General features: G+C 46.4%; 1 protein-coding gene across 1 annotated transcript in view; it reads left to right on the top strand.

The window, feature by feature from the left end:
* Positions 1-19,008, top strand: part of LOC132834991 (S-adenosylmethionine synthase-like) — a 28,758-nt gene extending 9,750 nt beyond the window's left edge. Inside the window, exons 4-9 of the mRNA XM_060854173.1 lie at positions 640-752; positions 7,855-7,998; positions 9,328-9,546; positions 11,565-11,747; positions 16,379-16,512; positions 17,854-19,008. Coding sequence (XP_060710156.1) covers positions 640-752; positions 7,855-7,998; positions 9,328-9,546; positions 11,565-11,747; positions 16,379-16,512; positions 17,854-17,956 — 896 coding nt within the window. The 3' untranslated portion in view covers positions 17,957-19,008. The remainder of the gene's footprint in view (positions 1-639; positions 753-7,854; positions 7,999-9,327; positions 9,547-11,564; positions 11,748-16,378; positions 16,513-17,853) is intronic.
* Positions 19,009-21,644: the final 2,636 nt, after the last annotated feature.

Here is a 21,644-nt window from a genome sequence, read left to right on the forward strand (position 1 = left end):
GAAATGTGCCTGCCCATCTCGTTTGGATAATCGAGGTTCCTCTGTATACTGACAACAACCTGCACAATTAACAGTAATGGTCCTCACTCGCTAACATAAACCCTAATCCGATAGTTCAAACATCTTCCAAATAATCCCTACTGGAAAAGTTAAACTCTACTACACATGAGAACGTGTTCATTATTCATGAAAATATTATAGGCTTTCTCACGTCCTATGGCTTGGAATTTCACACCAACTTATTAAAATCTTGCTCCCTTTCACTTCCAGCTTATAACCTTCTGCAATTTGCACCAATAAAATAATTCTCAACATGGCAGGAGTGATGTAATAAACACAGAAAGAGCTGGAGAAACTCCAGTCTGGCAGCACCTGTGGAGAGAAATAAGGTTTTGAGTTTGGTATGACTTGTCTTCAGAGCTACTGTTTGTTTCAGAATCCACAGTACTATGTTTTTGTAATCATTGGTGAGGGTCCAAGTGCTGCTGAGTTCCAAGACTGGTCACTGATCCAGTGAGTGGGAAGGCAAAGGGAAGTGGAAAGCCCCTTCTTTAAGATTCTAAACTCTGTGCTCTATGTTCTTCAGTGTGTGGGACATGTATCTGTTGCTGGGCTCTCACTGCTGTTTGCTGTGTGCAGGCTTTGACTACAAGACCTGCAATGTGCTGGTTGCCTTGGAGCAGCAGTCGCCTGACATTGCACAGGGAGTCCACCTAGACAGACACGAAGATGACATTGGCGCCGGAGACCAGGTGTGTTAATGGCCATCACCACTCTGTGTGTAACCACCACACTGAGGCCTCTCACCGTCACAATCCAATGTGGACTCTGAGGCAACCAGCAGAGCATTGTATCACAGACAAACTCCTGGGACTTCCATTGTTGCAGGATTCAAATTCAAATCTCCACTCCACCTCATCCCCTGCCCCCAATTGGAAATATCAAGAACTGAGATCTAATTGCAGGCCTGAGTTTCTGGCTTCAACCCTGACTAAACATTCCAGTTTCAATGGTCCTCACTGGGTGAGTCGGGAGAGCCAAAGTGACCAATGTGAGAGCTGAAACTCCTGGGGTTTACAGAGAAGCTGGTGAGCACTACTTTTTAATCGTGCTACAGGCTGCACTGATTCTGCCCAAGGGTACACGGCCCAGACTGCCTTGGGGTTATAAAGCTGGTGGCCTGGATAGAGTTGTGTGTAAGAGACCAAGACTTGTCCATTTAGATCTATGAGCAAAAAGCCACTGTCATTGTTTAAGACCCATGATGCTCCAGATTAGATGGACTGGCTATGAAGCTGATGGTTTACTTGAATCCCATCATTGCTGGTGGCGTTGAGTGCAATAGCATAATGCAAATGATGCTCTCTCTGCTTAAAATAGAAAACTATGTGCCATTTAATACAGATGGTGCCAGGTTTGCTATTCAACAGGTCAGATAATCATAGATTCAAGCTCCTACCCAAAGATGACAGCATAAGCTGACACTCCGACTGCAGCTCAAAGGGAATGCTACTTTGTCGAAAGTCATTCTGAGGGGTCAATAAATCAAAGCTCATTTCATCTAGTCAGGAAGTGGACATAAATTCAGTGGCATTATTTGGGGTGTGGGGTGAGGCTGTGTTTCCCCCCAGTGTCCTGACTCATTAGGAATCACTGAAGTTATCTGGGTCACTATATTGCATTTGCTTTTCAGAAGCTTGTTGTGCACAAATTGGCTATCGCTTTGCAACAGCGACTTCATTCCGAGTGTGCCACATTAGCTGCAGAGTGCTTTGGGGTAGATTGTGGTCGTGAACAGTGTCATATAATTACATTCCTTTTCTTTCTTATTTCAGAGTATGTGCACAACTCTCCAAATTGAGGAAGTGCAATCTGTCACATTTTAATTGTGATGGTGAATTTCACACATGATGCCTGACTGAGTACAATCATACAGGGTGGGGTAGAACTGCCCAAAACACATTCACTTGAATCAGCCAGATACAAAGACTCCTCTTGCTATTAATCGGGCAGATTATTAATACAGAGTCTTCTAAACAGATTGGTGGCCAAACCAAGATTTCCCAATGGTTTTTCTGCTGAGATGGCTCAGAAGTCCCTGATTTCAGGAGATACAAAATGCTAACAGCTGATAATGTGTCATCTTCCATGCTTTCTGCATTCCCCTGTCTCAGAGCAGCAGCTGACTTCTGAGTTATTAGCAATGCTTAAACTGGATTAACTATTGCATCAGTCAAGGTTGTGATTCTAAGTAATAGCAGCAGCAGCAGCAGCGCTGTCAGATCATGTTGCTGTAAACGTGGGCTGGGACGCTGTTTGAAGGGAACGTTTTTGATTGCTGCTCAGGATTATTTGGTCGCACTTTCTTTTGTTGGCTAAGGGTTTTCGAATCAATCTAATTTTAGGATTGTGATGACACTAAAAATTCAAAAGCAACAAATGCAAATAAACTGCCAAGTAGCAGAGCCAGACGCAATCCTTTAAAGACATCAGATACTAAACTGGACAATCCCAATACCTTGCCCCCAGGACCCCTATACAGATTGTTGCTGTGTCCTAAAGGGAGATACGTGACTGTATCCTCTCCCTCAGTGTCCACCACGCCATTTGAGTGTAACCCCAGACAATTTGGTACCACCTAACCCCAACTAGTACCACCAGTAACGCCAGCTCCCACCTGTCTATTTTGTATGAGCTAAACCTACCCATTCACAGCTCATTTAAGCAGGCCAGAGGTACTACTGTTAGCCTGCTTCCTTGACTCAAGGAATCCATTCAGCTCACGGCCAAAGTGTGGCGGATATTGACAGACAGTTTTGGGTATCAGTTAGAGTTTTCAATTAAATTGAACCTACCTTTGGTTAAACAGTCCTGTATGCGTGATCAGTACATTTATAGACAGAACCTCAGAGACCCAAAATTGGGGCAACACTATCTGAAAGACTCCAACACTGCAGGATAGCTCAACAAATAGATGTATGCTAAGGAATCAGCAACTATCCTTCCTGACAGCATAAATAACTATTATTGCTAAAGCAATACTTTCATACTAACTAACTGCTTGTCACATGCTGCTTTACACTCTGGTCCCTGATATAATTTGCATATTCTCTTAAAGTGATATCACAGCAGAGCACAACTATGAGAATGTCACAATGCCAAAGGAGAGCAGTGACTGAATTGGGCAGCGTCAGGTCTCTGAAGGACAGAATATGGAACACTCAAGTCACACACACACAAACAGTCCCATTAATCCCAGGGAATACTGAACAGGACAGACAGCACCGGGGAGGAAGAAATGATAGATGATGCTGAAACAAAAGAGAAATTGCTGGAAAACCTCAGCAGGTCTGGCAGCATCTGTGCAGAGAAATCAGAGTTAATGTTCTGGATCCAGTGATGCTTCTTCAGAACTGATGGTAGCTCAGAAAAGTTGATTTTTATGCAGATGATATGGTGGGGAGGAGATAATGGGTAAATGATAGGTGGAGATAGAGTCCAAAGAGAGAAAATAACAGGTGCACAGAGAAAGGTGTGGAAAACTAGGAGAATGACTGGCTGCTACTGGGAACTATTAGTGCCGAATAATGGGTAGTGTGTAATAGCAAATCACATGATAACAAGGCCTGATGTGTGGAGTTTGGGTTCAGGAAATAGGCGAAAGATCCTCAAGCCCTATATTCGTGAAAACATTGGTTGGTATGGATAGTGCAGATGACACCAAAATTGGTGATGTAGTGACAGCAAACAAGGTTACCTCAGATGGGCCAATGGGCTGAGAAGTGACAGATGGAGTTTAATTTAGGTAAATGTGAGGTGCAGCAGTTTGGAAAGGCAAATCAGAGCAGGACTTATACACTTAATAGTAAGGTCCTGAGGCGTGCTGCTGAACAAAGACACCTTGGAGTGCACGTTCATACTTCCTTGAAAGTGGAGTCGCAGGTAGATAGGATAGTGAAGGCGGCATTTGGTATGCTTGCCTTTATTGGTCAGTGCATTGAGTACAGGAGTTGGGAGGTCACGTTGCCACTTTTGGAATACTGCATCCAATTCTTGTCTCCCTGCTACAGGAAGGATGTTCTGAAACTTGGAAGGGTTCAGAAAAGATTTACAATGATGTTACCGGGATTGGAGGGATTGAGCTATAGGGAGAGGCTGAATAGGCTGGGACTATTTTCCTTGAAACATCAGAGGCTGTGGGCTTACCTTACAGAGGTTTATAAAATCATGAAGGGCATAGATCGGGTGAATAACCAAAGTCTTTTTCCCAGGGTGGAGCAGTCCAGAATTGGACGGCATAGGTTTTAAGGTGAGAGAGGTAAAATTTAAACGAGACCTAAGAGGCAACTTTTTCACACAAAGGGTGGTGCATGTACAGAATTAGCTGCCACAGGAAGTGATGGAGGCTGGTACAATTACGACATTTAAAGAACATCTGGATGGGTATACGATTGGAAGAGTTTAGACAGTTATGGGCCAAATGCTGGCAAATGGGACTAGATTGATTTAAGATATCTGGTTGGCATGAACGAGTTGGAGTGAAGGGTCTGTTTTCATGCTGTACAGCTCTGACTCCACGATGAACTTGATATTGAGCCCAGAAGACTGTGGAGTTCATAAGGGAAAAAGAGAGATGGCACTGAACTTCCATTAATGAAGATTGTCAAAAGATTCAATAGACTAGATAGCAGACATTATTTCCGTTTGCAGAGGAATGACCAGAAGAAACTACAACTAAGGACAATCAATTTAAGAGAACCCCGAGTAAATCAAATGGGAAATTCAGGAGATGTATCTTTGCTTACAGAGCACTGAAAATCTAGAAGCAGAGGGAGTGACTGCGTAGATACAAGAACAAAGAAAATTACAGCACAGGAACAGGCCCTTCGGCCCTCCAAGCCAGCACCGATCCCGCTATCTAAATCTGTCACCTATTTTCTAAGGGTCTGTATCCCTCTGCTCCCTGCCCATTCACGTATCTGTCTAGGTACATTTTAAATGACGTTATTGTGTCCGATTCTATCATACCCGCTGGCAACACTTTCCAGGCACCCACCACCCTCTACATAAAGAACCTTCCATGCATATCTCCCCTAAACGTTTCCCTGCTCTCTTTGAATTCATGACCCCGAGTAATTGAGTCCCCCACTCTGGGAAAAGCTTCTTCCTATTCATCCTGTCTCTACATCTCATGATTTTGTAGACCTCAATCAGGGACCCCCTCAAACTCCATCTTTCTAATGAAAATAATCTACTCAACTTCTCTGCAAAGCTACCACCCTCCATACCAGGCAACATCCTGGTGAACCTTCTTGAAGGCATCCACATCATTTTGGTAATGTGGCGACCAGAACTGTACACAGTATTCCAAATGTGGCCGAACCAAAGGCTTATACGACTGTAACATGACCTGCCAACTCCTGTAGTCATTACCCGGTCCGATGAAGGAAAGCATGCCGTAAGCCTTCTTGACCACCCTATTGACCAGTGTTGCCACCTTCAGGGAACAATGGACCTGAACAACCAGATATCTCTCTGTACATCAATTTTCCCCAGGACATTTCCAATTATTGTATAGTTTGCTCTTGAATTGAATTTTCCAAAATCCATCACCTTGCATTTGCCCAGATAGAACTCCATCTGCCATTTCTCTGCCCAATTCTCTAATTTATCTGTATTCTGCTGTATTTTCTGACAGCCCCCTTCATTATTTGCTACTACTCCAATCTTAGTCTCATCTACAAACTTGCTAATCAAACCATCTAGGTCTTCCTCCAAATCATTTATGTATATCACAAACAATAGTGGTCCCAGCATGGATTCCTGTGGAACACCACTAGTCGCAGATCTCCATTTTGAGAAACTCCCTTCCGCTATTTCTCTACCTATTTACCTTGCACATCCTGGACCCCACGCGACATCACATTCTCCAACAGCCTACCATGGGAACCTTAGCAAATGCCTTACTGAAGTCCACGCATATGACATCTACAGCCCTTCCCTCATAAATCAGCTTTGTCACTTCCTCAAAGAATTCTATTAAGTTGGTATGAAATGACCTTTCTTGCACAAAATCATGTTGCCTATCACCAATAAGCCTACTTTCTTCCAAATGGGAATATATCCTATCCCTCAGTAACTTCTCCAGCAGCTTCCCTACCACTGATGTCAGGCACACCGGTCTATAATTAATTGAAATACCCCTGCTTTCATTCTTAAGCAAGGGGACAACATTAGCAATTCTCCAATCCTCCAGGACCTCACCAGTGTTCAAGGATGCTGCAAAGGTATCTGTTAAGGCCCTATTTCCTTTCTCATTTCCCTCAGTAACCTGGGATATACCCATCCGGACCTGGGGACTTGTCCACCTTAATGCTTTTTAGAATACCCAACACTTGGCTCCCTCCTTGTGCTGATTTGAACTAGATTAATCAAGAGTATATAAAATTTAAGTGAAACAAACAGATAAGGAAGAAAGGGATGGAGAAATGAGTGGACAGGATGAAACTATGTGGAGCTGAAATACTGCTCAAGACCATCTGGGTTGAGTATAAATTCAGTATTATCCCTGATGATGCAGGAATATAGCCTAGAGTCATTGAGATGTACAGCATAGAAACAAACCCTTCGGTCCAACTCATCTATGCCGGCCAAACATCCCAACCCAATCTAGTCCCACTTGCCAGCACCCAGCCCATATCCCTCCAAGTCCTTCCTATTCATGCACCATTCCAGGTGTCCTTTAAATGTTGCAATTGTACCAGCCTTCACCACTTCTGGCAGCCCATTCCATACACGCACCACCCTCTGCGTGAAAACATTGCCCCTTAGGTCTCTTTTATATCTTTCCCCTCTCACCCTAAAACTATGCCCTCTCGTTCTGGTCTCCGCCACCCCAGGGAAAAGACCGTGTCTACTTAGCCTATCCATGCCCTTCATGATTATATAAATCTCTAAAGTCACCTCTCAGCTTCCCACACTCCAGGGAAAACAGCTCTAACCTATTCATTCTCTCCCTATAGCTCAAATCCCCCAACTCTCGCAACATCCTTGTAAATCCTTTCTGAACCCTTTCAAGTATCACAACATTTTTCCAATAGGAAGGAGACCAGAACTGCACGCAATATTCCAACAGCGGCCTAACCATGTAATGTACAGCCGCAACATGACCTCCCAACTCCTGTGTTGAAAACTCTGATCAATTAAGGAAAGCAAAACAAACACCACCCTCACTATCCTATCTATCTGCAACTCCACTTTCAAGGAGTTATGAACATGCACTACAAGGTGTCTTTGTTCAGCAACACTCCAGAGGACCTTGCCATGAGGTGCATAAGTCCTGCTAAGAATTGCTTTCTGAAAAAAGCAGCACCTCGCATTTACCTGAATTAAACTCCATCTGCCACATCTCAGACCGTTGGCCCATCTGGTCCTGTTGTAATCTGAGGTAATCTTCTTCACTGTCCACTACACCTCCAATTTTGGTGTCATCTGCAAACTTACTAACTGTACCTCTTATGCTCACATCCAAACAATTTATATAAATGACAAAAAGTAGTGGACCGATCTTTGTAGCACTCCACTGGTACACATCTACAAATAAGATTGTTTTTCAACCCTGTGTTACTATTTAATTGTACCAGGACTGATAAGTCGCCTCATGCACCCCTATCAGAATCATACAATGGCATACTAATTATGGAGGCCATTCAGCCCATCATTTATATTTTAATATTCCAAACCTTATTGATTAAGTAACTGGGAGGGGGGGTCCTGGGCCGTGTAGCTCTTTGACCCACTCCAGCTGAGAAAAGGTAAATCCTTTTATAAATGTGTCTGTGCTCCCTCCCTCAGGGACTGATGTTCGGATACGCCACCGACGAGACCGAGGAGTGTATGCCGCTGACTATTATGCTCGCTCACCGGCTCAACGCCAAGATAGCCGAGCTCCGACGTGACAGCACTCTCCCATGGCTCAGGCCTGACTCCAAGACCCAGGTACATGGCCGTTTCCCGCCCGCCCCCCCCCCCAGCTCTCGAGCGACACGCACGAGCTTCTCTCATCACCGACCTCCCAGAGACTCTGCGAAGGCGGGAAGGCATGGCAGAGGCTCATGGCCACACCCCCCTCGCGCACTGGGCCCCACCTCCCGACCGGCCCACCGCCCCGCCACTCACCTCCCACCACTAGACCCCGCCCCTTCACTCTCCCACCAGATCCCGCCCCTCCCATATCCCAGCCTCCGCCAAACACTACACTCGGCCCCGCTCCTCCCCGCCCACTGCCCCGCCCTCCCCGGCACTAGTCTCCTCCCCTTCCAGCTTTGTGCCTTCTCCCCACCCCCACAGTTCTCGGCCCCGCCCCTCCCTGCTCTCGGCCCCGCCCCCTACACTTCGGCCCCTCCCCTCCCTGCCCTCGGCCCTCCCCTCCATACTCTCGGCCCCTCCCCTCCCTGCTCTCGGCCCCACCCCTCCCTGCTCTAGGCCCCTCCCCTCCCCTCCCCACTCTCGGCCCCTCCCCTCCATACTCTCGGCCTCGCCCCTCTCTGCTTTCGGCCCCTCCCCTCTCCGGTATCGGCCCCTCCCCTCTCTGCTCGTGGCCCCTCCCGTCCTTGCCTTCGGCCCAGCTAGTCCCTCCCCTCCCTCCCAGAGTACTCGCCTCTACCTGCCCGAAGCCCCTCCCCTCCCTGTCCGAGGCCCCGCCCAACCCGTCCTGAGGCCCCGCCCAACCCGTCCTGAGGCCCCGCTCCCGGGCCTAAGCCCATCCTCTCCATGTCTGAGGCCTCACCCCTTACTGCCCTCAGTCCCCCCTACCCGAAGCTCCACCCCTGCCAGAAGCCCCGCCCCCTACCCGAAGCCCCACCCCTACCCGAAGCCCCGCCCCCTACCCGAAGCCCCGCCCCCTCTGCCCTCCTGTAACAAGATGTCCCAACACCTGTACCCAATGCAGTCACCATTCTTCACCAGCCTGCCTACCTGTGGCTCCACTTCCAAGCAGCTATGAACCTGTACCACTGTGTAAGTCCTGCCCTGGCTTGACATACCAACATGCAACACCTTGCATTTATCTAAATTATATTCCATCTGGCTTTCCTCAGGCCACTGGCTCAACTGATCAAGATTTTGCTGTATTTCTAGCTAACCTTTTTTCATTGTTCTCTACACCACTAATCCTGATATCATCTGCAAGCTTACTAACCATACCTTCTAAATTCTCATCCAAAACACGAGGCCCCAATCTTCATCGTACTAGACTGCACCCTTCCCTGCACTAAGCCCTGGGGCTGACCAGCTGCTATATTCTCGCCTCTCCCTCTCTCTCTGCAGGTGACAGTCCAGTACAGCCAGGAGAATGGGGTGGTCGTTCCGACTCGTGTGCACACTATTGTTATCTCCGTGCAGCACGATGAAGATGTGACGGTGGACGAAATGCGGTGTGCTTTGAAGGAGCAGGTGATTAAAGCTGTGGTGCCCAACAAGTACCTGGACGATAACACTGTGTATCACCTCCAGCCCAGCGGGAGGTTCGTCATTGGAGGACCCCAGGTTGGTCTAAAGAACATAATGTGGGCAGTTTAACAATTCATTCATGGGAGGTGGGTTTCACTGGCTGGAACAGCATTTATGACCCATTCACAATTGCTCAGAGGACAATGATGAAACAACTACCATATACACTCGAGTAATAGTCGATTTTGTTTGACTACTTGTTAAGGTTAAATTTATGGGGTCGAATTATTACATGGATACTACTTTTGAGGGGCTGAAGTTCATGCCCATCAAATTTCATACTGTATCATGAGCAGAAGCCCAACTGATCCCTGCACTAATAAAGAAAAATAAATAAATTATGATAAATCTAAAAATCCGGAGGGGAAAGCAACAGCCAGCGGACTGGAAGACTAGGGGTTCAGCGGAACAAACAGCAGACTGGAAAGCTGGAGCGGAACATAATGGCCAGCACAGACTCATAAACGTTGATCTGTTATCTGTGAAGAACTAAGGTCAATTTTCACGAGATATATGAAAACGTCCAGATTATTTGACCAAAATTAGGGGGTCAACCTTTACATGAGATCGACCATTACTCGAGTATGTATGGTAAATAGCTGTTAGCCTGGAGTCACATGTAGGCCAGACCAGTTAAGGATGGCAGATTTCCTTCCCTCAAGGGCATTACGAAGCCTGAAGAGTTTTTTTTTACAATAATTGACAGTGGTCAATTTGTTCCAGATTTTTTAAAATTGAAATTTAATTTCACTGTCGGCCATGGTGGGATTTGAACCTATCTCACCAAAGCTTGGCCTGAACGTCTGGGTTGCTAGTTCAATGACTTTACCATTAAAACACAACAAAATGTACAAACGTATTCAGACTCGTGAGAGTTTTTGACTGAATTGATGGACGGAAACCTGTTTCTAGTGACAGGGGTGTCAATAATCCAAGGACAATAATTGGCAAATGATCATGGGATAGTTTAAAATAAATGTTTTATGCAGTGGGTTATTTAATCCGTGCTGTCTGCAGTGGTGGTGGAAAAAGATTTTTTGCCCAAAATGCTGATTTTCCTGCTCCTCAGATGCTGCCTGACCTGCTGTGCTTTTCCAGCACCACTCTAATCTAAACCCTGGTTTCCAGCATCTGCAGTCATTGTTTTTACCTAGAAAAAGATTTGATTGTCAAGTTGAAAATGAGGTTTGGATAAATACTTGAAAAGAAAATGTTTACAAAACAGTGGGGGAAAAGTAAGCACGTTGGAGAATACTCAATGGTCCAAACGTGGTAAATACAGATTCTAATCCGATCTGTTCAGCCACCAGCCACAGACTTTGACAGTTGAAGTCACACTTGCAGCTGTGATGACCCATCTAAGTGTCAGCACTAGCGGCATGTGTGGGAAAGAACTGATCGCTGAGCCCAGTACTACTCATTGGACAGGGCCTGAGAGAGTCAGAACTGAGGTGTGGCAGGTCTAGCTCCAACTAGCAAGAACTTCCTTCAAGTGCAACTATGACCCAAACCTAAAGTAGACATTATGTGAACCATTAAACATCTCGTTTTTTTATTATGTTAAAAAGTACAGCATAGTAAATAGCAATTTGTGCTCCACATAATCCCCCCCTTATTTAATTTCCCACAGTCAATGTATCCTTTTCTCCCTCACATGCTTGTTGAGCTTTCTCATAAATGTGTCAATGTTATTCATCTCAAACATTTCTTGTGAGGGGCTGAATGATTTACACCTGCTCCTACTATCAGATTAGATTAGATTACTTACTGTGTGGAAACAGGCCATTCGGCCCAATAAGTCCACACCGACCCGCCGAAGTGCAACCCACCCATACCCCTACATTTACCCCTTACCTAACACTAGGTTTATTAGTAACCATCTTATATTTAGGGTCCAATGCCTTGGGTTAGCCTGACAATGGAGTCGTTGTTTTAATGTCAAACTTATCAAAAAATTTCATAAGCTAAAAGAGCTCTGCCCAGTTAGCCCTCAGTAAGTTGCATCGACTGTCTTTGCAGATATCATCCTGTGTCTCGTGTTTGGATTGTTTTAGGGTGATGCTGGAGTCACCGGGCGGAAAATCATTGTTGACACGTACGGGGGATGGGGAGCTCATGGTGGCGGTGCCTTTTCGGGCAAGGATTACACGAAGGTTGACCGATCGGCTGCCTACGCTGCTCGCTGGGTGGCCAAATCCCTCGTAAAGGCTGGACTCTGCAAACGTGTCTTGGTGCAGGTAAGGACTGAGTGGTGTGGACACTTCAGTCTCGGAATGAATGATGTGAGACTTGGGATGATAAGTACTTCTCCATGATATTATTCTGTTTCCCCATCTAACTAAGGGATTTATTAGTCTTACTTTGAACAGATTCAAGCTTCCACTAAATTACTGGAGTCATACCATGGTGAACAACTGAGCTTTAACAGAGTACTGTTAGTTCGAGACCACGTAGTTTTGGCTAATGAAGGGAGTTTAGTCCATAAACTGGGCTGCATTGAGCACTGAAGAATAAATAATGTTGGTACTCGCAAAATCTCCCTTTTTAAAATGCTTAAGTCTGTGATTTTTGAATTATTTAGAGTCTGTGTATCAGAATGTTTCTTTTTCTGGGGTGCGGACTTTGCTGGTGAGGTCAGTATTTGTTCTCTACCTTTAATTGCCCTTGGAGTGAGAGGGCCATTTAAGAGGCAACCATTTTCCTTTTGGAATATTGTATGCAATTCTGGTCTCCTTCCTATCGGAAGGATGTTGTGAAACTTAAAAGGGTTCAGAAAAGGTTTACAAGGACGCTGCCAGGTTTGAAGGGTTTGAGCTACAGGGAAAGGCTGAATAGGTTGGGGCTGTTTTCCCTGGAGTGTCAGAGGCTGAGGGGTAACCTTGCAGAGGTTTTTAAGATCATCAGGGCCATGATAGCATAAATAGACAGCATCTATTCCCTAGGGTGGGGGAGTCCAAAACTAGAGGGCATGGTTTGAGATGAGAGGGGAAAGATTTAAAAGGGATCGAAGGGGCAACTTTTTCACAGGTGTATGGAATGAGCTGCCAGAGGAAGTGGTGGAGGCTGGTACAATTACAACATTTAAAAGGCATTTGGATGGGTTTATGAATAGGAAGGGTTTAGAGGGATATGGGCCAAGTGCTGGCAAATGGGTTTAGATTAGTTAGGATATCTGGGGAGCAGATTTTATATTTTAAAGATTCACCCTTGACCAGATAGATTTTTGTGTCACAATTGATGATGTCATTGAAACAAGGTTTTCATTCCAGATTTTAAGCTGTGAAATTCCACCAGCTGTCATACTGACATATGTCTCAGAGTTTTAACTCAGGCCTCTGGATTGTGATTCCAGTGACATGAGCCGACAGTATGGCCATAGAGACTCCTCACTGGGAGCTGATTAGCAGAAAATGGTAACCACGAGAGGGTAAACATGCATCTCCTTCTGAATTGATGCTCTCCTTAACCTGTAGGCACTTGCGTAGTGTCATCAAGTCAGACATTCCAGAATTTTGTAACAGTGACAGTGAGAAAGATGGAGATACACATCAAGTTCAGAATGAATCTGTGTTTGAGAAAATGTTTGCAAATGTGTATTTGTGCAAGTCATAGTCGTAGAATTGTACAGCATGGAAACAGACCCTTCAATCCAACTCGTCCATGCTAAGCAGATATCCACAATTAATCTAGTCCCATTTACTGGCATTTGGCCCATATCCCTCCAAACCCCTCCTATTCATATACCCAACCAGATGTAAGGTTGCGATGCATGTGTATTTGTGGATGGCAGTGAGTGCATTCATGTGGTTCTGATTAGTGTGTGAAGTTGTATGTGTGTGAAGGTGGGTGTGTATGTGAAAGTGTGTGTGTGTTTGTGGCGTGTGTGTGAAGCTGGGTGAGTGGTGTGTGAAGCTGGGGAGGTGTGTGTGGGTGGGGTGCAAAGCTGGGTGGGTGGGTGTATGTGTGTGAAGCTGGGTGGGTAGTTTTGGGCGTGTGTGTATGTGTGTGTGGTCTGTGAAGCTGGGTGAGTGTGTGGGTGGTGTGTGTGCATGTGTGTGTGTGAAGGTGGGTGGTTGTGTGTGTGTATGGTGTGTGAAGCTGGGTGAGTGTGTGGGTGGTGTGTGAAGCTGGATGAGTGTGTGGGTGGTGTGTGTGTGTGTGTGTGTGAAGCTGGGTGAGTGTGTGGGTGGTGTGTGTGTGTGTGTGTGTGTGTGGATGGTGTGTGTGTGTGAAGCTGGGTGGGTGGTTTTGTGTGGGTGGTGTGTGTGTGTCTGTGTGTGAAGCTGTGTGGATGTGTGGGTGGTGTGTGTGTGAAGCTGGGTGGGTTGTGTGGGTGGTGTGTGTGGGTGTGAAGCTGGGTGGGTGGCTTTGTGTGTGTGGTGTGTGAAGCTGGGTGAGTGTGTGGGTGGTGTGTGTGTGTGTGAAGCTGGATGTGTGTGTGTGTGTGTGTGTGTGTGTGTGAAGCTGGGTAGGGTGTGTGGGTGGTGTGTGTGTGTCTGTGTGTGAAGCTGTGTGGGTGGTGTGTGTGTGTAAAGCTGGGTGGATGTGTGGGTGGTATGTGTGTGAAGCTGGGTATATGTGTCTGTGTGCATGTGTGAAGCTGGGTGGGTTGTGTGGGTGGGTGGTGTGTGTGTGTGTGTGTTTGAAGCTGGATGGGGTGTGTGGATTGTGTGTGTGTGTGTGTGTGTGTGTGTGTGTGAAGTTGGGTGGGGTGTGAGGGTGGTCTGTGTGTGTGTGTGTGTGTGTGTGAAGTTGGGTGGGGTGTGTGGGTGGTCTGTGTGTGTGTGTGTGTGAAGCCGGGTGGGTGGTTTTGTGTGTGTGTGTGAAGCTGGGTGAGTGTGTGTGTCTGTCTGTGTGTGTGAAGCTGGGTGAGTGTGTGTGTCTGTCTGTGTGTGTGAAGCTGGATGTGTGTGTGGGTGGTGTGTGAAGCTGGGTGAGTGTGTGTGTCTGTGTGTGTGTGTGAAGCTGGATGTGTGTGTGGGTGGTGTGTGAAGCTGGGTGAGTGTGTGTGTCTGTGTGTGTGAAGCTGGGTGGGTGGTTTTGTGTGTGTGTGTGTGTGTGTGTATGTGGTGTGAAGCTGGATGGGGCATGTGGGTAGTGTGTGTGTGTGGTGTGAAGCTGGATGGGGCGTGTGTGTGTGTGAAGTTGGGTGGGGTGTGTGTGTGTGTGTGAAGTTGGGTGGGGTGTGTGTGTGTGTGTGTGAAGTTGGGTGGGGTGTGTGGGTGGTGTGTGTGTGTGTGAAGCTGGGTGGGGTGTGTGAGTGGCGTGTGAAGCTGTGTTGGTGGTTGTATGTGTGTGTGTGGTGTGAAGCTGGGTGAGTGGGTGGGTGGTGTGTGTGTCTGTGTGTTTGTATGTGTGTGGTGTGTGAAGCTGGGTGGGTGTGTGTGTGTGAAGCTGGGTGTGTGTGTGAAGCTGGGTGCGGTGTGTGGATGGTGTGTGTGTGTGAAGCTGGGTGGGGTGTGTGGGTGGTCTGTGTGTGAAGCTGGGTGGGGTATGTGGGTGGTCTGTGTGTGTGGTGTGTGAAGCTGGGTGTGTGTGTGTGAAGCTGGGTGTGGTGTGTGTGTGTCTGTGTGGTGTGAAGCTGGGTGAGTGTGTGGGTGGTGTGTGTGTGTGTCTGTGTGTGGTGTGTGAAGCTGGGTGGGTGGTTTTGTGTGTGGTGTGTGTGGTGTGTGAAGCTGGGTGTGTGTGTGGGTGGTGTGTGTGAAGCTGGGTGTGTGTGTGGGTGGTGTGTGTGAAGCTAGGTGGGGTGTGTGAGTGGTGTGTGTGTGTGAAGCTGGGTGGGTGGTTTTGTGTGTGTGTGTGTGTGTGTGTGGTGTGAAGCTGGGTGAGTGTGTGGGTGGTGTGTGTTTGTGTGTGTGTGGGTGGTGTGTGTGAAGCTGGGTGAGTGTGTGTGTGTCTGTGTGTGTGAAGCTGGGTGTGTGTGTGGGTGGTGTGTGTGTCTCTGTGTGTGTGTATGTGTGTGGTGTGTGAAGCTGGGTGGGTGGTTTTTTTTGTGTGTGTGTGGTGTGTGAAGCTGGGTGAGTGTGTGAAGCTGGGTGAGGTATGTGGGTAGTGTGTGTGTGTATGTGTGAAGCTGGGTGGGGTGTGTGGGTGGTCTGTGTGTGTGAAGCTGGATGGGGTATGTGGGTGGTCTGTGTGTGTGAAGCTGGATGGGGTGTATGGGTGGTCTGTGTGTGTGAAGCTGGGTGGGGTGTGTGGGTGGTCTGTGTGTGTGAAGCTGGGTGGGGTATGTGGGTGGTCTGTGTGTGTGAAGCTGGGTGGGGTGTGTGGGTGGTCTGTGTGTGTGAAGCTAGGTGGGGTGTGTGGGTGGTCTGTGTGTGTGAAGCTGGATGGGGTGTATGGGTGGTCTGTGTGTGTGTGAAGTAGGCTGGGGTGTGTGGGTGGTGCTTCTGAAGCTGGGTGAGGTGTGTGTGTAAGTGTGAAGCTGGATGGGTGTGTGGGTGGTGTGTATGTGTATGTGTGAAGCTGGGTGGTGTGTGTGGGTGGTGTGTGTGAAGCTGGGTGGGTTTTGTGTGTGTGTGTGTGTGTGTGTGTGTGAGAAACTGGGTGGTTGTGTGGGTGGTGCGTGTGAAGCTGGGTGGGTGTGTGGATGGTGGGTGGTGTGTGTGTGTGTGAAGCTGGGTGGGTGTGTGAGTGGTGGGTGGTGTGTGTGCATGTGTGAAGCTGGGTGGGTGTGTGGATGGTGGGTGGTGTGTGTGTGTGTGTGAAGCTGGGTGGGTGTGTGGGTGTGTGGGTGGTGCCTGTGCTTGTCTGCCATTGCCTGAACTGACATTTGCAGTTGTCACTTTTGCTCTCCCATTTTGAGGTGGTTTTTAGCTGTGCCGTGTGACAGCTCCAGTGAAGCAGTTCTCTCACTGTAAATCTCCAGGTCGCCTATGCCATTGGGGTCGCTGAGCCACTCTCTATCTCTGTTTTCTCGTACGGAACCTCACAACTGGGCGACAAAGCATTGATGGAAATTGTGAAAAAGAACTTTGACCTACGACCTGGAATGATTGTCAGGTAAAAATAAGCTGCTACCTTCAGTTCTGGGAGCGAAAGGTGAGGATTGATGACCATTTCCTGACTTGTTCAATGCAGTGTTCGAGTGATGAGTAGATTAGATCAGATTCCCTACAGTATGAAAACAGGCCATTTGGACCAACAAACCTACACCGACCCTCGAAGGAGTAACCACCCAGACCCATTCCCCAACCCTGTATTTTATCCCTGACTAATGCACCTAACACTATGGGCAATTTAGCACGACCAACTCACCTGACCTGTACATCTTTGGATTGTGGGAGGAAGCGTTATTGTCGCAAGGCACTAGATATAATTTCACGGAGAAACCTACCCTCTCCTGTCCCCTCCCTGATGTGTACAGCCTACTCTTCAGCCTGGACTTATCAAATTGGTCTTGGAGTTCAAAAAGGAATCAGCCTCCAGTTTGAGGCTACCCTTGTAGATGGCACTACTGCCATCCATAATAACTGGCAAATTTACAGAGAATCCATTTCTCGGTCTTCGACCTCCCAATGCCTCATTCAATTAAACATTTCCCTTCCTTCATACCCGGGCCTGGATTGGGGGATTACTTTAATCAAGACCGGGATCAGGAGCCTTTTGCCAGATCTAGGAGTTCCAGGAACTAGATCCAGGGATAGGGAAGAATGCGGATGAAAGAGAACTGGGAATGTTGCAAGGGAAGACAGGGGATGCAATACAAATCTGTCTTCAGAGGAATACTCAGTTCACTGAGATCAGAGAAATCTTTCAATCACCGAGGTAATGAATTCCCTGCAATTGAATGTGGAATTTCTAACTTAAGGCTGCGTAGATTCAGGAGCTATTATAATTGCAAGCAATGTAATTGTTATTGTAATTAACACTGTTAGCTTGCTCCACCATTCAATACAAGAATGACTGATTGGTTATAGTGTCATCTCCATCTTCCCTCCTATCCCATTCAGTTTTGACACCCTTATCAGTTATTATAAAGCAAGCCCTTTAGAAGTCACCAGCTTAGAACAGGTACATTTGGAAAATTCCATTAAACAGTAAGAAAAAGAGACCAAGGGGTCAAATGGGGCAAAAACAAAATTCACTTGCACATCAGAAAAATCTTTAGAAACAATTGAATGCCCATTTCCTCAGAGAGTAAAAAGATAATTCCGTATGCATGAACTAAGACGGTACTTCGGCAGGAGAATGGGGGGCGCGGGCATGAGGTGAATTGTTCATTCAGAGAGCTGGTACAGACAGGCTGGGCTGCATGGCCCCTTCCTGTGCCATAACTGGGCTGTCATTCAGATCTGTTTTTGTGTTCTTGTATCAGACAAAAGAAAATGTTTCCTTTTCCAGGGACCTCAACTTGAAGAAACCAATCTACCAAAAAACAGCTTGCTACGGCCATTTTGGCAGGAGTGAATTTCCTTGGGAAGATGTCAAGAAGCTGAATTACTGATGTATCCCAGCCTGGTCCTGAAGCCACTGCTGCTGCTGTCCGTCGCGGTGAACTACAGAGGGGTAATTTGTCCTGAAATTCCATGATAGACTGGCTTCGGCCAGTCCACGTCAGATCCTTGCCTCCAGGAGGGACCAAATCAAAATCAGTGGGAAGAATTTAATCGTCAATAACAATGCCATGTTGGAGAAGAGTTTCCTGGGAGTTTCCATGGAGACTTCTGTTATTCTTTGCATTGCTGTCGTTAACAGAACCGTAACAGGCTCCTCTTCCTGTCATAGGGATAGGCACCACCAAAATTCCACAAATCTGAACGGTAGCTTCAGCCCAGTACCTCCAAGCCTGGTGACATGAGACATAACCCAATACTGAATCACAAAGTGACCAAAATGATGGATGCTAATACTTACATTCCCTGAAGGTGGAGTGTTGAGGTGCAAAGCTGCATCCTACTGTCAATGGCATTTCAATTCTGTTCTCCTAGATGACCCCATCTCACAAAACAAGGGAACATTCCTCTCTCCTCTGTGTTTGAGGGTTGAAATCGGTGCACCCTGAAATTTGTCATTCAAGTTTCCTGGGCATCCTGTGCAGCATGCAGTTAGTGCTAAAATAACGTTTAGGGGCCTCCCTGCCCCTAAAGAAACCATAACCTGCCTTAAAGTAGAAATCAGTGACTTACAATTCATGGTATCATTATGAATTTGGAGCAAGGGTATGACATTTGCCCCCACATCGATTCGACAGGATTGTGGCTGAATAATTGTGAGCTCAGCTTTTCTGGTTGTCCCTAATGCCCTGAATCTGGCCAGCTCTACCTTAAAGAACATTCAGTGATCTTACCTCCACTGTTCTCTCGGAAAGAAAATTCCAAGGACCTCATGGATCTCTGGGAGAAAAAAAATCTCTTCCTCATTTTAAGTTTAAAACTGGAGGCCCCAGATTTCGAAGCTCTGCACCACTCACCTCCCTCTCCCCCCCCCCCCCTCAAGTTCTAGCCTCTCCCACAGGGGAAACATGCTTTCAGTATCTTCCAGAGTATTCCCCTCAAATTCCACTCTGCTTCAATGAGACTAGCTCTCATTCATCTAACTCCTGTTTGCCGACACAGCTTCTGACAACATTCCTCACTTCATGATTTGCAGAACATTATTTCAAGTGAACCAGTCCAAGCCTCTGTCAAAGCAGATAGACTGAGACAAGCTGTGTAACTGGATGGAATTCACGTTTCCTAAACTTATCATGAGTTACTCTGGCTTCTCTAGTTCTACATTATGTTTCCTTCTCAAGTTTAACTTGTATCTGGTCACATAGTCTGTCTCTGAGCCGGGCCGTTTTGAGAACATTCAGCTCAAGTGCACGGGTCCACACCAGTTTTGGTGGTTGTTCCCTTGCAGTGTCAGTCTTGGATCATTTCTAACACTGTCACTGCTGAATCACAGGGCTGCAGGGCTAGGGCTCACTCCAAAGACTTGAGCATTGCATCCACATTGTCACCTCCGTTCAATACTGAGGGAGAAGCCATATCCTTTCACCTTTGACACCAGGTCCTGTCTGCTCACTCAGGTGGATGCAAAAGATCCTGTGGCAGAACTCATAGAGGAATGGAGTGCACTTTGTTCTCGTCAATATTTTTCCCTCAACTAACACAGTAATTTCATCATTATCTCATTGCTATTTGTAATTGATTGCTGCATTTCTTACACTACTCCTTTAAAATTAAAACGTGTTGGGACATCCTGTGAATATAAATAGCAGAACGGAAAAACAATCTTTCTTTCTTATTATCTTAATCTACAAAAACAATGCAATCAATTGCTACAACTCCAGTCTTCCTGTTGCTTTATGACTCTCCCATTCTTCTTCTTTTGTTCATTATTTAATGTTAACTTATATTCTGGCTGAATCTAATGAGTCTTCCGATGCCTCTAATCTCCTACTATTTTCCTTCTACCTCTTTCCACTTGCCTTTTTTAACAAAAATGTTGGATTTTGATTTATTTCTGAACTGATAATTGCAGTGCAAAGGGGAAAAGAATGTCTCTGTTATATTGCAGCAGTGGCTCCATCAGTCTGTGATTTAATTCAAATCTCCAAAGTCATTTCAAAGCATTTGGAAATTATGTGTTGGATCAATGTGCCTGGTATCGAGATGTGTGGTGCTGTGAAATGCTTGGGGGACTTGACTATGGGGAGCTGTGCACCCCACGGAATGTTCCTAATAAATGAATGGAAAACTGAGCTGGGTCCTTGGATCTCCATGTCCACATTCCCACTGCTCAAAGTTCTGTGGCAGGGTCACTCCTTGACAAAAGTCCCCATCATAAAGCTTTACTTTGTATAGCAAAACATCACAGCAAAGTAAGGTGCTGATTGGTTGACTAATCAATTCCAATTGCCATGGAGAAAATGAGGGATAGGTTCCTCAATCTTTCAGGGGAACCTGAGAGATTTTTAAAAAATCAATAAAAGACAAGCACTAAATGTATTCCATTTGCCGACCAATCAGTGCTCTTTTCTCCTAAAGCATAAGTTGCTGTGATCATTTGAAAGTTAGCATTCTTGCATTTGTCCCGCAGCAAGTTTCAGTAGCATGTCCCTTTCCTCAACAATTTGAGGACTTGAGCTGTAGGGAGAGGCTGAACCGGCTGGGGCTGTTTTCCCTGGAGCGTCAGAGGCTGAGGGGTGATCTTATAGAGGTTTACAAAATTATGAGGGGCATGGATTGGGTAAATAGGCAAAGTTTTTTCCCTGGGGTGGGGAGTCCAGAACTAGAGGGCATTGGTTTAGGGTGAGAGGGGAAAGATATAAAAGAGACCTAAGGGGCAACATTTTCACGCAGAGGGTGGTACAGGTATGGAATGAGCTGCCAGAGGATGTGGTGGAGGCTGGTACAATTGCAACGTTTATGAGGCATTTGGTTGGGTATATGAATAGGAAGGGTTGGGAAGGATATGGGCCGGTTGCTGGCAGGTGGGACTAGATTGGGTTGGGATAGCTGGTCCGTATGGATGGATTGGACCGAAGAGTCTGTTTCCATGCTGTACACCTCTATGACTCTAATAGTCAAGATCTGTACAACTAAGTGAAATTGAAATAACCTTTCCTATTTATGACAGTCTAAGATCCCATCAACGCCTCCAGGTGGTGCCAAGTTACATTTCATTCAGTTTCCACTTTTAACAATGAGGAAACAATCCCAGAAAACCAGAGTAAATTCCACCTCCCTTCCGTGCTAAAGTTGCCTTCTCTCACCCAATGGGAAATGCCTGAGTCACAAGGCAATGAATAGCTCACTTCGATGCTTGCTTCGACTGCTTGAAGAAACATTGGAAAAAGAGTTCCTTTGCGACAGAATATGGAAGTGGAATGAGCCATTAAAGGATTCCAGGATTCAAAGAAAGTTCGGAATGATCTCTTTCAAACATGCTCGAGAGTCACTGGAGTTTTTAATATGCCCCCCACCCTGCCCCAGTGTCAAGGCTTCTCATAAGAAGCAAAAAAATCCAAGCACTACCCCTGCTAACCCCTTAGATGGCTCCAGAATTGCACCGAGAGAGATCATTATTTATCCAAAGTTCCTCTACCCACACTCTGAGGCAACTGAAAATTGATGGGGATGTAGCTTTTATTAAAAGAGACAAGAGTATTTTGGGAAAACCATTGAGTGTACAAAATACAAAACATG

The sequence above is a fragment of the Hemiscyllium ocellatum genome, chromosome 43 (assembly GCF_020745735.1).
Source record: "Hemiscyllium ocellatum isolate sHemOce1 chromosome 43, sHemOce1.pat.X.cur, whole genome shotgun sequence".
NCBI lineage: Eukaryota > Metazoa > Chordata > Chondrichthyes > Orectolobiformes > Hemiscylliidae > Hemiscyllium > Hemiscyllium ocellatum.